The sequence below is a fragment of the Sus scrofa genome, chromosome 2 (assembly GCF_054392235.1).
Source record: "Sus scrofa isolate SSC_HxYL_T2T_F1_AM1 chromosome 2, Sscrofa_HxYL_maternal_Yorkshire_Landrace_v2.0, whole genome shotgun sequence".
Classification (NCBI taxonomy): Eukaryota; Metazoa; Chordata; class Mammalia; order Artiodactyla; family Suidae; genus Sus; species Sus scrofa.
The window spans coordinates 101,056,541-101,074,022 of NC_139384.1; the positions used below are offsets into that span (position 1 = coordinate 101,056,541).

The 17,482-nt window shown below is 36.9% G+C and overlaps 1 protein-coding gene across 7 annotated transcripts in view; it reads left to right on the forward strand.

Annotated features, from left to right (window-relative positions):
* The window catches only part of ATG10 (autophagy related 10), a 227,994-nt gene that overhangs the window by 136,836 nt on the left and 73,676 nt on the right, over nucleotides 1-17,482 (forward strand). For 6 of the 7 annotated variants that reach the window (NM_001435093.1, NM_001190281.2, XM_085008754.1 and 3 more), the window contains 1 exon segment: nucleotides 6,489-6,627. The exons of the other annotated variant lie outside the window; for it this stretch is intronic. In NM_001435093.1, the coding sequence (NP_001422022.1) occupies nucleotides 6,489-6,627 (139 nt within the window). 7 annotated transcript variants of the gene reach the window in all.

Below are 17,482 nucleotides of genomic sequence, written 5' to 3' on the forward strand. Positions count from 1 at the left end.
CTTCTTGGCTACGATTTTAGCCCAAAACTCTTAGGTTTGAATGAAGAACCTGACTGGTGGAAGAGAAACAAAGAGAATCTCTTTTCCTCAAGGGATATTATGAATGAAGCTTGTTACTTATGTTTGCTTAGTAATAATGATAGAGATTTTTGGTGATAGATGAAAAGTTTTTCTTCCTTCAATTACGTTTCCCTGTAGGCTAAATAAAGATATGGATCTCATTTCCTAAGCCAAGTACACTATTTGGGTTTGCTTTCAATAAAATATCTCTGAAGTGTCTTCAGCATGATCACTATTTAATGAGATTTAGTTGTAAAGCTTAATTCATATCAGATTTTCTAAATGAGAGATCACTGTCAACTTATTGTTAATTGAATTCAATAAAATCAAGGTTTCTATAATTAATGTGAACCACTTAATCTTTTAGCTCCTTGAATGAATATAATTTTCTAAACACAGGTATCTTCTCATTTAATGAAATGGCAATATTTATAGGAAAATAAATGTACATGTGACTCCTTTTTATGTTAACTCTCAATATCAAATTGAATATACCCCAATCCCTTTTAAAACAAAATAAAAGAAAAATAATAAAATGTTAACAAACATACTCAAAATGTTCACAGTAATCTTATGGTGTCTAGAACATCAGTCCACATTACGTGTGTAACAGTTAAGAAGGGGCATTCTCCAGTCCAGAGAACAGTGGTTTCAGGGTCAGTAGATACTGAGTCATAGGTGGGCCTCTGCTTCTATTTGAGTGATATTGGGTAAATCACCAACCTTTCTGGTCCTTGTTTGGATCAGCAAGGTGAGTGCTGGGCCAGCTGGAATGTCTCACATTCCTTTCACTGTTAGTATTCTATTATTTCTATATACTGTACCGTGGTATCAGAAACTTTTGCTACCTTAAAAATTTTTTTGAGCATTAAAAATATTCTAAAAAGTAGACTTGAAAGGTATAAAGAACACCTGTGGACCCATCAATCAGTCCCAACAATCATCACTCTGACCAACTGTGTCAAACCTCCCTCCACTGACCCCTTTCCTATATTATTATTCAGGCAAATCCCAGACGTCGGCCTCTCTTTATCAACATAATTCTTCTGCCATCTGTACTGTTAGCCCTGAGGTCTTAGATATTGTGTTTTGTTTTTAACAAATTTCAAATTGCCTGGCTATTTTTTTTCTTTTTTCTTTTCAATTGAAAATTTTAGATAAATACAGATTCACAGGCAGTAATAAGAAGTAATGAGAAAGAGCCCGCATACCCTTACCCCAGTTTCCCCTGGTGGTAACATCTTGCAAAATTATAGTATAATATCATAATCAGGATATCGGCATCAATACAGTCTATCAATCTTATTCAGATTTCCCATATTACTTATACTGGTGTGTGTGTGTGTGTGTGTGTGTGTGTGTGTGTGTGTGTGTACGTGTGTTGTGTAGACAGCTTTATCCCGTGTACAGGCTCATGTATCCATCACTATAGTTAATATGTAGAACAGTTCCATCATCACAAGGACTCCTCATCTTGCCCTTTTGTAACCGTACCCACCACCCTCCACCTACCCCTTCAACACTAATCTGCACTCTGTTCTTCATCTCTAAAATTTGTCATTCAAAAATGTTATATAAATGGAATTATACAGTCTGCAACCTCTTTGGATTGGCTTTTATCACTTGCATAATGCCCAGGAGATTCATTCAGATGGTTGTATGTATCAACACATTGCTCTTTTCATTGCTGAGTAGTGTAGGATGATATACAGCAGTTTGTTTAACCATGACTTACTGAGGGACATCTGAACTGTCTCAAGTTTTTGACTATTCTGAATAAAATCGTGATGAACATTTGTGTACAGGTTTTTCATTTCTCTGGGATTAATGCCCAAGAGTGTAATTGGTGGATTGTATGGTAATTACATGTTTAGTTTTATAAGAAACTGCCATATGGTTTTCCAGAGAGGCCGTACCTTTTTATATTCCAACCAGCAGTGTATGAATGATCTAGTTTCTCTGCATTTTCATCAACATTTGAAGATGTCACTGTTTGTTATTTTAGCCACTCTGATAGATGTGTATTGATATCTCTTTGTAATTTTAATTTGCATTTCCCTGATGGATAATGGTATTGAACATCTTTTTCTTTTGCTTTTTGGGGCCACACCTGCAGCATATGGAGAGTCCCAGTCTAGGGGCTAGGGGTCCAATCAGAGCTACAGCTGCTGGCCTATACGACAGCCACAGCCACTGCAACATCAGATCCAAGCCGTGTCTGTGACCTACACCACAACTCACGGAAACACCAGATCCTTAACCCACAGGGTGAGGCCAGGGATTGAACCTGCAACCTCCTGGTTCCTAGTCGAATTCGTTTCCCCTGCGCCACAGTGGGAACTCCCTGAACATCTTTTTCCTATGCCTATTTGCCGTTCGTATATCATCTTTGGTCATCTTTTACATTTTCACTTCTTCATTTACTTTCTGTCAGACCTTGGGGTCAGGGTAGGCTTGCTGGTAAATCACCTATAATGTTTGTTATAGTGCACTTAAATGGGAAGAAATGGATCTGCTACTGATATAGACAATATTGCTTACCAGTGTTCTCAGCTAGCTCTGTGTTAAAGTCTCTAGGAATACAAAAATGAATGAGACAAAATCTTGGTCTTAAAGGCCTAAAACCATCTGGCACTTTGAGAAAAGGAAGTGGAAAATACGTAAAAGTCTGAAATTTCCCAATTGTATGACTTCAAGGGATGATATTTGTATGGACATCATAAAGACGACCATGAGTGATGGAAAGATGCTAGTGGGAACAGGCCAAGAATCCAATTTACTTAATGTGAATTAAGGATGAAAAAATGTCTTTGTCCATAGATGGCTGCCCAAAGCAAGGGACTGGGTGACACAGCAGCACTCCCAATTAGAGAGCAGTACTCCAGCCTTCAAATCCCACAAAGGCACTCAGCCACCAGTGAGAACAGTGACTGGAATGAGACTTCTGATAGTCTCTTTAAGGAGCTCTTTCTGTCTTTTCTCTCTTACTCCTGGGGCCTCCTAACTGTTCCAGAAAATCTGAGTTTATGTCTAATTGATCACTAGTTGCAAGTACCAGGTGTCAACTTCAACACATACCTGAGTGCTTAATTTGAGTTTGGGTGAATGACAGTCTTTCCAGGAATTTTATCTTCCCTAGCAGAACTGAGTCTCAGCAGTCTTGTTTCTGCAGTTTTGTACAGAAATTAATGACCCAATTCAGGATTTACTTATAAACTGTACAGTGAAGGTCCAAGAAGAGAAATAGCTCAGAAGAGAAGAATAGGAAATAAATACATACACGCCTCTAATTTATGGTAAAAGTGGCATTAAAAATAAGTGGGATTGGGAGTTCCAGTCGTGGCTCAGTGGTAATGAACCTGACTAGTATCCATGAGGATGCAGGTTCAATCTCTGGCCTCGCTCAGTGGGTTAATGATCTGGTGTTGCCATGAGCTGTGGTGTAGGTCGCAGAGCGGCTTGGATCCCGAGTTGCTGTGGCTGTGGTGTAGCCCAGCCACTGCAACTCTGATTCGACCCCTGGCCTGGGAACTTCCATATGCTGTGGGTGTGGCCTTAAAAAGAAAAATAAAATCAATGGGATTGCTTGAGTTCCCTTGTGGTGTTATTGCAGTGGCTCAGGGTCACTGCTATGGCATGGGTTCAATTTCTGGCCTGGGAACTTCTAATGCTGTGGGCATAGCCAAAAAAAAAATCAATGTGATAGCACAGGGATTTTGTAATATTTTTTAATAACTTATAAGGGAAAAGAATCTGAAAAATTATACATACATATATATAATCCTTATATATGTAAAATCACTGTGCTGTACACCCAAAACTAACACAACATTGTAAATCAACTATATTTCAATTAAAATAAATGGAAAAAATGGACTATTAGAAATCATCTGGGAAAAATTCTTACCTCACACCATACACAAAAACAAAATTCAGATGTATTAAAACATGTGGGTGAGAGAGAGAGAGAGAGAGAAGGAGTGTTTGTAGAATAAAGAGGTTTAACATTTTTATAATTTTTAAGGATGGAGTGGAACATAGTAGGAGTCTTTCCAGTGAAGACTGGTAACTCAGAAACTGCAAACAGAAAATGTACAGATTTGACTACATGAAAGTAAAAAAATTTTCATGACAACATGTACACGAAACAAAGTTAAAAGAAAACTGAGAGAAAATGTTTTATATACACATATACACATATCACATAAATCCTTGCACACTTTGTTTTCCTATGGTGCAGATATGTATATATTTCCAGTAATAAGTTATTATTTCTAATACACAAAGTTTATTTAATTCAAGAAGAAAAATGGAAATTTAAATATCAGAAAAGTAAGAAAGATAAGAACAGGTGAATCACAGAAGAATACAAATTATCAATAAATACATGAGTAGATGTTCATTCTCATTAGTAATCAAGAAACTAGAAATTGAAACAAAAAACCCCTGACATTTATTCATCAACTAGGCAAAGTTAAAAACAAATTAATATTCAGTATTTATGGAATATCGGAAAGGGCATTCTTTTAAATTTTTTTTCAGGAGTATAAATTGATACAGCCTTTATCTGAAGACAAATTGGTCATATCTCTTGAAATTTAAAATTCACATACCCTCTCATACATTAATGTCACCTTTAGGAATCTGCACCATGGAAAAATAGAGGTGTATAAAAATATATGTGCTAAGATATTCACTGTAGCATTAGTTGTAGTAGCAGAAAATTATAATTAACCTAAAATATCTAGCAATATGGAAATGTTTAAAAAAACACACAAAACTATGGCATAGTCATATAGTGGCATACAGTGAAGTCATTAAAAGAAGGAGCAAAATATATAGCATTGATATGGCAACACCTGGTAATATGCCCACATATTAATTGCAGATGTAGAAGTGGGAGGGGAGGCAGATATATATATGTGTATATGTGTTTCTAGGCCAAAAAATTAAATTCTGGAAAAGTACACAATGACCTATTGAAAATGGTTATAAATCTGAGTTACTAAAGTGCTGGGATGAGGGGAATTTCACTTTTTTTTTAATGTACTTGTGTAGTGTTTGCAATTATTTTTCATCACAATGATTTTATAATGTTAAGAAAGAAAAGAAATTATAATTGCCAGATAATTCCAATCTTTGACCAAAAAGAAAGAACTTGGGTTAAGAGAATTGCTTTAAAAGTAGACATATTTATCTTTGCCCCCTACTTATTAATTTTATCTGAAATATTTATTTCAATGATTTCTCTGTGGTTATTTTAAATTCATTGTGTTTAATTGATAGTGTTTACTGGAGTTTAGTGAAAAACTATTTTGTAACTATCTTCGGCTGGGATTTATCTAGTGTAGTATCTTCCCCAATGAATTGACTGTGAGTGGGGAATTAGTAAAGCAGATAACAGATCTGGAGAGTAGTCTGTGGCTTTACTTATCTCCACAGGAAACCTTATTTCATATTGATAAAGTTTGAAATCTTTCCTGTAGCTCTTCCTGATTGTTCATTGTTGTTACCATTTTAATGAGAGGTAGCAATGAGCCAAACCAACCTGCTTTTTTCCTTCTACTAGGAAGGTCAAAGAAAATTCCTCAACCCAAATAAACAAGTGAATGTGGATAGAATCTGACTCTGACTCAACATGCCCAGTTAATTGCTTCCAAACATTAAAATACATTCTCAAGAAACCCCCCCACATAATAATAGTAGTAAAAAATCAACTGGTGAAGAATAATTAGGTGAGAAGTGAGCTGGCTAGAACACATCTTTGCTTAAACCCCGTTTAAGTTAACATTAATATTTGCCATCTATACTCTATTATAAATCAGGATTTATTGGAGAAATATACCAAAGATAGCACAATAATAAAGAAAACAGATTCATCTCAGGTTTTGAAATGTACCTAACAAACTCAACCTCTTGCAAAATAACTTTCTTATTCAAAATGGAACTGGGAATTGTTCAGCACACAATGAATCATCTTTTGGCAAGTACAATAGAATCTTTAGGGACATTTCACAGTCTCTTGTTCAATTGTTAGGATGTTTTTAGCTTTCACAGGTAGGGAAGAAGGTAGCTTGTATAACCATCATCTTGTTGCTAAAATTGTGCAGTAAAGATTTTTCAGAGTTGCTGTTGCAATAGATCTTCTTGCTTTTTTTTTCTTCCTGTTTCTTTACCCAGAGTTGCTTTGTCTTTCAAAAACAATCTGGAATTACTTAGTGCTAATGTTTTCTGGTTTTACTATTTACCCAGGACTCAAATGTTAAACATTAATGTGGGAAACTCCCTTTTCCTTACCTCATAGTCCTATATTTATTTAACTGTCATTTTGCAAAAGAAAATCCACATCTTTCTCTCTCTGTGTTAATGTATTCTTTTTATTGACAAACATATTTTGTTTGTTTTTGTATTTGCTTTTTTTTTTTCAGGAGGCTTTAGAGCCACCCCTGGATGATTCTGAAGTGACAGAGACTGACACGGCAACTGAAGTGATTAAATATGAATATCATGTCTTATATTCCTGCAGCTACCAAGTGCCTGTGCTTTACTTTAGGGCAAGCTTTTTAGGTAAGACCATGTTGGAAGCTAAATGTAAATTCATAACATTTACATATAAGGCAGAAAGCAGATTTGGAAAATTATTCTTGAGAGAAAAAAATAGAGTTAAAAATAAGAAAACTGTGGGTGAGGTAAGGCTTTACCAGTAAATTTTCTCATGCTTTAGAAAGAGTATCGAGACTTGAGAGTGAATGATATCATCCCAGCCTTAAGTCTGATCTTCAGATTCTTGGCCTCCTGCCCAACGTTGACTAAGCCCCCCTGGCCCTTTTTCTTTTCTTTACTTTAAACAAGTAGGAACAACTTAAAGCTACAAGGTTTATTTACTCTAACTTTACGGTAAAGATTTCTTTCCATCTCAAGTGATCCCATTAACTCAAAAGTACCCATGTCTCCTTCCCCAAGCACTAATTATTATTTCAGGAACTGTTTATCAGTCCGTTTAAGCTGTATTTTAAAATAGCGCTAACATTTCCTTCAGCCATCTATACATCTCTGATGCCTCAGCTTCCTGCCATGCTGTTACTCAACTCATTCCCTTTGCCAAGGTGGAACACCCTGTCTCCTCTGAGGCCTTGGCTAATAAAGCTTATTTAATCAGCAGCCGCGTGGAGTCCTCACCCTGCAGTGCTGCTGGGACTCCCCACTTCACATTGTCCTCTGACTAAACTGGGTCAGCATTTTGAGGCCCCTCCACCCTGGACTCAGGGACAAGAAGAGCCACTTCCCCAGCCCACCCTCCCCTGTTTCTCGTTTTCTATCTGGACTTAGCAGCCTTTTGCATTTTGAACAGCCTTCTAACCTTTTCTGGATAGCTAAGACATCTGAATTTAGCCAGTGATATTTTATTTTTAATTAAAAAGTAGCTTAAGCTGCTTTGAATGTGTATTTGGTAGATTTAATCACTTGCTGCCTTATATTGTTTAATGGTCTCTAATTTTGCAGTGTTGGCGGTTTAACAAGCACTTAGGATTTAAAACACAAGAACAAATTCTCATAGACTCCCTGGTGAGAAGATTTTAATCTGAGGTGCAGTTCCTAAGAACTGACAATTTGGGGTAAATTTTCAGCATGGGACATGGGGAATTGAGGACACTGATAGTTCACTAATTCACAAACTCTTGCTGCAGATTTGTCCATATGATTATTATAGGTGTTTAAAACACTCACCTTATCGTAATGCTGGTTGGTTTGGATCCCAGAGGTTAAAGGAAGTTTCTTGTCAGTGAGCTGTGTTATACTAAAAAGTAGAAGGAGATACATTTATTTGCTGGGGTGGGGGGAGGAAAATGTCCTTCTGGTTTGGTTTGCAATAGCTCTTTCTGGTACCTTCCAGTTTTAAAGCCATGTCTTTTGAGGCTGCAGGTAGAGAAAATAGGACACTACTTTTTCAATACTGTACTTTCATATAATTAGTATTCACCATAAGCAGTTAATCACCAGAGAAGAGCTCCCAGAGACAAAACAAGTTGTTTAGCTTGTCAGCATTAGGGAATCAGAGGTGTTGAAACATGACTGCTTCTAGCTGGAAGTGGGTCTTGCCGAGGCCGGTGGATGAGCTCATACGTGTGCTTTGCTCTTGTGTGCCAACAGCTCCCCTTACAGTACAGCACAGTAATTGTTCCTGCAAGTCCAATTATATTTTAATGAAATTTGTATACTTCCTAAGATCTTTTCTTCATTATGGTTTTCTTTAAAAAAAAAAAACTAGCTATTTTGGATTCTATTTATATATTTTTAAGATGCTCTTCATTTATGCTTTTATAAAGGAAACCAAAACAAGTCATTTGTTTTATGTAGGAGGATTTCTTCTTCTCCACCCTTCATATTCTGTGTTATATAGAATGAACAGTAGGAATTTTTGAATTCCGGAAGTCATGTAGTGGTTTTCCAGGTACATTAAAATATCAAATTTAATTTTTGCAAAGCATACTGAATGCTGTCTTGTGGAGAAACACGAAGATGGTTCTTTTCTTTATCATACCCTCATAATTCCTTTTCTCTTTTCTATCTAGCTTAACCTAATGGGTGTTCTAAAAATGTATTGCCCTTTACTCTGGAGTCAGAATTTTTCATTTATTCCCCTCAGTCTATTCCTTCTTCACGTGTTTCATGGTTACTCTGGCCTTTGATCTTTTTGTTAAGCAAATCTCTATCAGTGGGGTGAATGGATTCCTAACATCTTCCTTTTATTCCAGGTCCAGATTTTTCTTTGTCTCATTCTAAGAGACTTCTGACCTAGAAAAAGGATGGCTATAAAATTTCTTGCTCAGGGGTCTTTTTGTTGTTGTTGTTGCTTCAAAAATAGTTCACTTAGCCTTGTTTTTGACAGATATTTAGAACTTCTTTTGCGTTTGACTGTTACTAAAAATTAGTTTCTCTGTTTTGCTCTGAATTTTCATTCCAGAACCTCTTTTCTTTTTTAGGTAAAGCAGTAGTAAGTAGTTCCCATTTAAATTGACAATACCTTTCTTTCATCAACTGGCTTAGATTTCAGAAGAAATTGTTATTTTGTTTCTTGAAATGCAAATCCATTGGGCTGTGGTTACCTCTTACTCCTTTACATGTCCAGTGTCCACCAGGCCAACTATTGCCTAAGACTCAGCTAACACACCAGTTGTTCTTGTCACTCCCATGTCATATCACATCACATCACATTAAATCGTATGTACATACTGCACTATAGCAAGAAGTTATTTGTTTACTTATCTCCGATAAAATGGTAAGCCAGAAGGTAAGGGTTTAAGGTAAAAAAAGAAAGAGGAAGGAAATTAATAGTGAGTACTAAAAAACCTACAAACTGACAAGCTTTATTCACAGCTGTGTGTGTATAATACATATATGACATATGTATTATTTGTCCTACTCATTTTAATACCCACAGTATCAACTGCGGCACAGTATCAACAAGTACTCATTAAATGAACCAGGAGGAGGAATTTCTAACCACTCTGAATACAGCCTAAAGATGGAAACCTTGTGATGGTACCTTAATTGAACTTTTTTGCTGTGTTATAAGGAAAGGAGTGATGCTGTTGTCTCCAGGAAACGCAGAACCTAAACCATTTATATATCTTATATGTCTTTACTCTTTAGCCTGGTCATTCCCAGAAACTGTAGGAATGGTTGACTAAGAAAAATGGAATGTCCTAAGGACTCAAAGGTGAACATCCAAACTAGCTGGGCAGCTGTTCCATTTTTGTAAACACACATTTTTATTTGATCCCTGAAGGCAGCCAGCCACGTTGAGACTGCATTCTGTTTCTGGGAATCTCTCCTTTCTACTACTTGGGCATATAGAGCTCAGTTTCCTAGGGGATAACGTGAATTTAAGAGAAGAAATGAGTCCTTCTCAGTGCTCTTTTTTCCCTCACCACTCTTACCATCTTAGGTTGGGGTGAGATGGTGGGACACACCTAATACTACTTGCTACCCAGTAGTGGATGAGAGGTAATTGCACTTGGGTCAAGTACTAATAAATAGCCTACATTCGAATAGTGCTTTGCAGTCTATAAAGTCCATTCTTACAAAATACTGCTGTCTTCAAGCGCTGGTCTTTCTCCCCACCTCCACTATTTTTGAGGCACACTGTGTTAATTATAGGTATCATGCAAAAAGCTTCCAACTACTGCTCATCATTCTATCATTCAAACACCTTTTTATGTCCCATTTTTCCCTTTTAGGGGCTTTGCTTTGGTCAAAAGCTGATGGAAACTGTTAGAAATATAATATAAACCTTAGGCATATACATAATGGCTTTGGGCTTTACCAGAGTCTTAAACTTACCTAGTTTTCCCCTTCATTTACAACCAGAGATTTCTGTATTTATTTCAGCTTGAATTCTGATTTTTATCCCCGTCTCTCTTCCTTTCCTTTGCTCTCAGTCTCTATTGAAAAATAGACCAAGTGGTTCTTCTCATTTTCAAAATATTTAATTCTTGGTGCTGACATATGGGTTCTTCTTGGGGACCGTTTTGACATATTTCTTTAATTAGTCAGAAGGGCTGCTTTTGAATAAGGTAGGAAACATTTCTTCATTTCAGCAACTGAATGTCTGTTCTTTCTGGAGATCCATTCTATTATTGACGCAGGGAGTAAGAGTAAAGAATTAAAAATATAGCCCAGATATTTCATGCAGAAGATTTATCCGCTTGTTTTACATCTGACCAATGTTCATGGAGGAACAGGGCAAAATAAATAGCCAAAGAATAATTCCCTCACAAAGGCAGCATAACTAGACCAAGGTAAAGGCCAGCTCAAAGGAAGAACAATGAAAAGATTGGAATTAGAGTAGTGTGTACATCATCAGGGAGGAGGAGGAAGAAGCTTGGGGTAGTCTTCCTCCACTACAAATTGTGGAAGAAATGGCTGGAAAGATACATTGAAGTCAAATTATGGAAGAGATAAGGAGTGGGATGGAGTCGGAGGATATAATCAAAGAGTGAAAGAGATTGAGTGAAAGTGAATGGGGATCAAGGGAAGGATTTCCTAGAGTAGGAGTTTTGATAGAGTAAAACAGAAAGAAAATTAATGAGGGATGGGAAGAAATTATGAAGAATGAAATTTTAGGAAGAGGAATGTGGCTTTTTTTGGAGTTGGAGTAGTTAGAATTTTTTTTTTTTTTTTAATAATAGTCTCTTAGAGAGAATGAAGTGGAAAGAACATATTTTCAGGGAAAAATCACCATTCCCAGTACAGTGAGAGTTAAGGTGGTGTGTTAAAAAGGAAAGAAAGGTAGATTAGAGAGGTACTTAAAGATTAAGGCAAAAATAATTTTAGTTAATTATTATAATGAGCGGGAATTAGATAATGATTTGGCAGATAATTTAGAATCTTATTTGATTGTAGCAGATCTTAAGTTCATATATGCCACTTATGTTTACATAAATAATAAGTCTAGCAAAGTCATAATAATGCAATGGAACATGAGTTTTGATGCACTAAAAAAAGATTTTTAGGGGTTGAAATTTGAAGAGCAGACTGTGAAAGTTATTCAGAAAAATAATGAAAAATTATTTAACTAATATAAATATATTCATAGAAGTTCCCATTGTGGCTCAGAGGGTTACAAACCTGACTAGTATCCGTGAGGACTCGGGTTCAATCCCTGGCCTTGGTCAGTGGGTTAAGGATCTAGCATTGGGAGTTCCCGTCATGGCTCAGTGGTTAACGAATCCCACTAGGAACCATGAGGTTGCGGGTTCGATCCCTGGCCTTGCTCAGTGAGTTAAGGATCTGGAGTTGCCGTGAGCTGTGGTGTAGGTCGCAGACGAGGCTCGGATGCTGCCTTGCTGGGGCTCTGGCGTAGGCCAGTGGCTGCAGCTCCGATTAGACCCCTAGTCTGGGAACCTCCATAGGCCCAGGGAATGGCCCAAGAAATGGCAAAAAAATTAAAAAAAGACAAAAGAAGGATCTAGCGTTGCCGTGAGCTGTGGTGTAGGTCACAGACGCAGCTTGGATCCTGCATTGCTGTGGCTGTGTTGTAAGCTGGCAGCTGCATCTCTGATTCAACCCCTACCCTGGGAAATTCTGGGTGCTGCAGGTGTGGCCCAAAAAGGAAAAAAAAAAAAAAAAAAAAAGGCAAGCAAGCAAGAAATTCAAACGGAACACTTTAAATAATAAAGGAAACTTTTTTGGCTGCACCCTTGGCATATGGAAATTCCTGGGCTAAGGATAGAACTTGTACCTCCACCGAGACCAAAGCCATTGCAGTTGGATCCTTAACCCACTGTGCATGGTGGGAACTCCTAAAAGAGGTAGTTTAATGAGAATTATTCATTGAACCAAGTAAGTGTTTAAAACATGGGGAACTAGAGTAGAAATAGGATACTGGGTTTGAACACATGATGGGATAGAATCCTATTGAAAAATCAAGCACTAATTTTAAAATGTATTGAAGAAAAGGTGAAACAAAACTACAGGGACAGCTAATTAGCTAGAGGGTTTATTCTAACCCATGTTAACATAAAGCATCACATACACAAAAAGCAACAGATTTTACATGAATTTAGAGGCAAGGAAAAGATAAGAAAAGGCAGAAAAACTTATTTTCTTACTTGCGAGAGACTCTACCTTAGCCTTCCTGGACAAGTAAGTGTTGTATTGTGGTTCATAAGGAAGAAACATTTCTTTGCTTACTCTTGGCAAAACAAGCCCTGTTTGTAACATCCAGTAAAACATATATGAGTGCCTACTGAATACACAGCGCAAAAACTCAGTAGCCTGTTTAAAAAATATGCTGAGGAAAATAGCTGCCTAACTTGAAACTCGTATTTTGGTTTTCTCCTTCTTTAAAGTCATCACAACAGAGTTTCTCATGTCCACGTGTTAAGTGCTATGCCGAGAAGGTGGAGACCGCATTCTCCATGGGAAGAAGCTCAAGCTGGATAGATGGTCTCAGGGTGCTGCTACAGATGTTAACAGGTCCATGTTCTGAGGGAACTGAAGTTTGAAGAGAGCCAGGAGCCCAAAATGCTGAGTACTCTTGTGCTAAAGTAGGAGGTTGGAATCAAAACATCAGAGCACTTTGGATAGGATTAAAAGTAGAGCGTATTCTGCAGTAGAACCAGCAGACCTAATGTTGTAGGTATTTATATGGTGATATGGTCTTTGGAGTTCTGATGAATAGTTGTGGGGATATTGCAGACCCAATGTTGCTTCCCTTGGGACATTTTCTGATTCAAAGGTTCTTCAAGAAGGTCTTGTGTGTACTTCTGCTAGGTTAAGTGTTTAACTTAAATGAAAGGTTATACTATTGCTTGCATTATAAGTTCTTAACACAGTGTGTGGACAGTTTAAGGTGACCCTAAATTACTCCTCTTTGTGTTGTTGGGCGTATTTTCATAAAAATGAATTGCAGCATACACTAACTTTCTCAAATGTAATTGAAAGATGTTTTACATTTATTTTCCACTCAAAAATCCTAGACAAATATATGACATTTTAACAACTGGGGCTGATAATTTTGAAAATTGATAAATATTAAGCAAGATGTATAAAATGTTCGTCTGGCCTTTGTTAGTTAAGTACACTTTGTTGCAGATAATTGAACCTGACCGTGATAAGCAGAAGAGGATTTAGTGGAAGGGTGCATTTTAGGTCAACTGAAGGCACGAATGATAAGATGAGGGGATGTGTCTGCCTCTCTTTTGCTTTAGTGGTACAAAATGAAACTCTCTGCTTTCTACTTATTTTGGAACTTATCTGCTGAATAGGAACTTTGTTTGAATATTGAAAAATCAAGTATCCACTATACCTTCATCTACTTAAAACTATAGATTTATGTAAGTATGAGGGTTTTTTCCATAAATGAGAAGCATTTAATCAATGAATTTTTAATCATGATTGTTCAGTCTTTATTCCTAGTAATAGCTGTGCTAATTGCTCTAGAAATAATGCTGAACATCCATCTATCCACTCATTGGAAAATATTTATACACAGGGCATGAAAATGTTTCTGGAATGCAGAGATGAATAAAGGAATCAGAGGTGGTTGATCCCCGCAAGGAATTTGCTGTCTACTGGGGGAAACAAAGCAGGTTTGAAATTCACTGTAACAAGTAGAATATATTAAGGGCCGGGAGAGAGGTAAAAATTGCTAGCAGGGGAGTTCCTGTTGCCGCTCAGCGGGTTAAGAACCCGACTAGGATCCATGAGGATGCAGGTTCAATTCTCAGCTTTGCTTTTTAGGCTAAGGACCTGGCGTTGTTGCAAGTGTGGCATAGGTTGCAGATGCGGCTTGGATCTTGTGTTGCTGTGCTGTAGGCAGGCAGTTGCAGCTCTGATTTGACCCCTATTCTGGAAACTTCGATGTGCCACAGACGTGGCCTTAAAAAGCAAAAAACAAACAAACAAAATGCCACTAAGCAGAGTAGGTTAATGCCACTAGGCAGAGTAGGCTAATGGTTGATAGGGGTTGGGAGATGGGGAAATGAGGACATACTGATTAAAGGGTACAGATTTTCAGATATAAGATCTAATGTACAGCATGGAGACTATAGTTAACAATACTTTATTGTATTCTCAAAAGTTACTAAGAGTAGATTTTAAATGTTCTAATCACACACATGCTCACACACACACACACACACACACACACAAATGGTAAGCATGTGAGGGGATGGATGTGTTAAATTGTCATGTTGTATACCTTAAATTTACATAATTCCATGTATCCATTATATCCTAATAAAGCTGGGGAGGCAGGCAGAAATGGCCACCAGGGCTCAGAGGGCAGAGATTACCTTGAGCTGGAGAGATCAAGAGAGGCCTTGGCAGCGATAAGGGAAAAGGTAGGCCTAGCCCACTAGGAAACATAGGAAAAGCAAAATTCCGGATACTCCTAGGTTAGGCAATGCTGGTGGAGACTGCTAGTGACAACAAACAACACAACAACTAATATGTGTGTATCACGTCATAGTTTACAAAGAGCTCCTGGGTACAGAGACAGTATAGTAGTAAAAGTACAAGATCTGCAGCTAGAAAGCCTTAGTTCTTGTTTTTTATTATTATTGAAATATAGTTGATTTACAGTGTTCTGTTAGGTTCAGGTGTATAGCAAAGTGATTCAGTTATACATGTATATATAACTATATATGTATATAGTTATACATATAAATACTCTTTCATATTCTTTTTCATTATAGTTTTTATAAGATATTGAATATAGTTCCGATTGCTATACAGTAGGACCTTGTTTATCTGTTTTTTATATAGTAGCTTGCATCTGCTAATCCTAAACTCCTAATTTAACACTCCCCCTGCTTTTTCCCTTAGGTTACTGTAAATTTGTTTTCTATATCTGTAAGTCTGTTTCTGTTTCATAAGTTCAATTGTGTTAGATTTTTAGATTCCATGAGTAAGTGATATCGGATGATACTTTCTTGGTCTGACTTGCTTCACTTAGTATGATAATCGAATTCATGTTGCTGCAAGTGACATTATTTCATTCTTTTTTGTGGATGAGTAGTATTCTAATATATGTATATATATTACATCTTCTTTATTCATCTGTCAATGATAAACATTTATGTTGCTTTCATGTCTTGGCTTTTGTAAATAGAGCCTATATAAACATTGGGGTGCATATATCTTTTCAAATTAGAATTTTCTCAGGATACATGCCCAGGAGTGGTATTGCTTTATCATATGGTAGTTTTGTTTTTAGGTTTTTTTTTTAAAAGGAATCTCCATACTCTTTTCCTTAGTGGCTGCACCAGTTTACATTCCCACCAATAATGTGGGGATGGGGTTCCCTTTTCTCCACACCCTCTCCAGAATTTATTATCTGTAGCCTTTTTAACAATGGCCATTCTGACCAGTGTGAGGTGATACCTCATTGTGGTTTTGATTTGCATTTCTCTGATGGTTACCGATGCTGAACGTCTTTTCATGTGCCTGTTGGTCATCTGTAGGTTTTCTTCAGAGTAATGTCTATTTAGGTTTTCTGCCTATTTTTTTATATTTCTATTGTTGTTGTTACTGAGTTGTATGAGCTGTTTGTATGTTTTGGAAATTAGGCCCATTTTGGGTGCGAAGTTTGCAAACATTTTCCCCCAGTCTGTAGTTTTTTCATTTTGTTTATGATTGGAAAGACTTAGTTCTGATTCCTACTTCTGCTTACTAACTGTGTTACCTTGGAGTTCCCTTGGGACTCAGTTGGTTAAGAATCTGGCATTGTTACTGCTATGGCTCTTGTTGCTACTGTGGCGCAGGTTTGATCCCTGGCCTGGAAACTTCCCCAAGCCACGGGCCCCACAAACAAACAAACAAACAAAAAACAAAAACAAAAACCCTAGTAATGATAAAAAGGAGTTATTTTGTGGCACGGCAAGGTAAGGATTCAGCGTTGTCACTGCAGCAGCTCTGGTCGCTGCTGTGGTGTGGGTTCTGTCCCTGGCCTGGGAATTTACACATGTTGCGGGCACAGTCAAAAGATAAAAAATAAAAAAATAAAAAATAACTATCAGATCCTGCATAAATCATTGAACTCTTTGTTTTACCATCTAAAAATTTTTCAGATAATGATAATAAACTCTGCTTCATAGAGCTTTGAGCTAATCTATAAAGTGGGACTTGGCATATAGTTAGTACCTTTCAGTAATGCTAGCTGAGTTCTGTATCTTGATGCTCACAATAACATTGTAAGATAGGAACTGTTATTATCCTTATGTACAGACATAAAAGCTGAGTGCTCAGAAGGGTTAAATGATTTATTTATTCAGGGGTATGTAGAAAACTAAAGAGTTGAGACTCCAAGTCTTTAGCCCATTTTTACTACATGATGCCCAGTAACCAGAATTTAAGAAATGTTAAAGGAAATTTGCCATAGTCTATATTTTTGGAATTTTCATTTGGATTTCTTGAGATTAATAAAGACTAACTGTGAGAAAATGTATGTAGGGATAAATAAAAATTACAGAGCTAACCAGAACAGTAGCTGCTATGAATGTACATGAACAATTAACACTCATTTCATATCACAATTTTCTCACTGAAGCAAAAATGCATTTTCCCCTTTGATGGAGCATCATCTCTGCCTTACTGTGGAGTATGACATGAATTTTTATAGCCTTCAAGGCTTTCTTGAAGACAATATATTGAATAATGACATATTTCCCTGTGAAAAATCTACCCTTTCCTTTTTATTTCTAGGGATCACATTCAGAACATTACTCTTAAATTTACTCTAAATAATTTATGCTCTCACTAATCTTCATTTTAGGAGTTATGAAATTTTAGTGAAAGTATGCACCATAGGATAAAGGTGACTTCAGCACGCTTGCACTAGAGTTAGGTAGTGCTAGTGAAATATCTCATGCTGTTATTTGATTCATGAAAACTAATAGCCCTGAGAAATTTAATT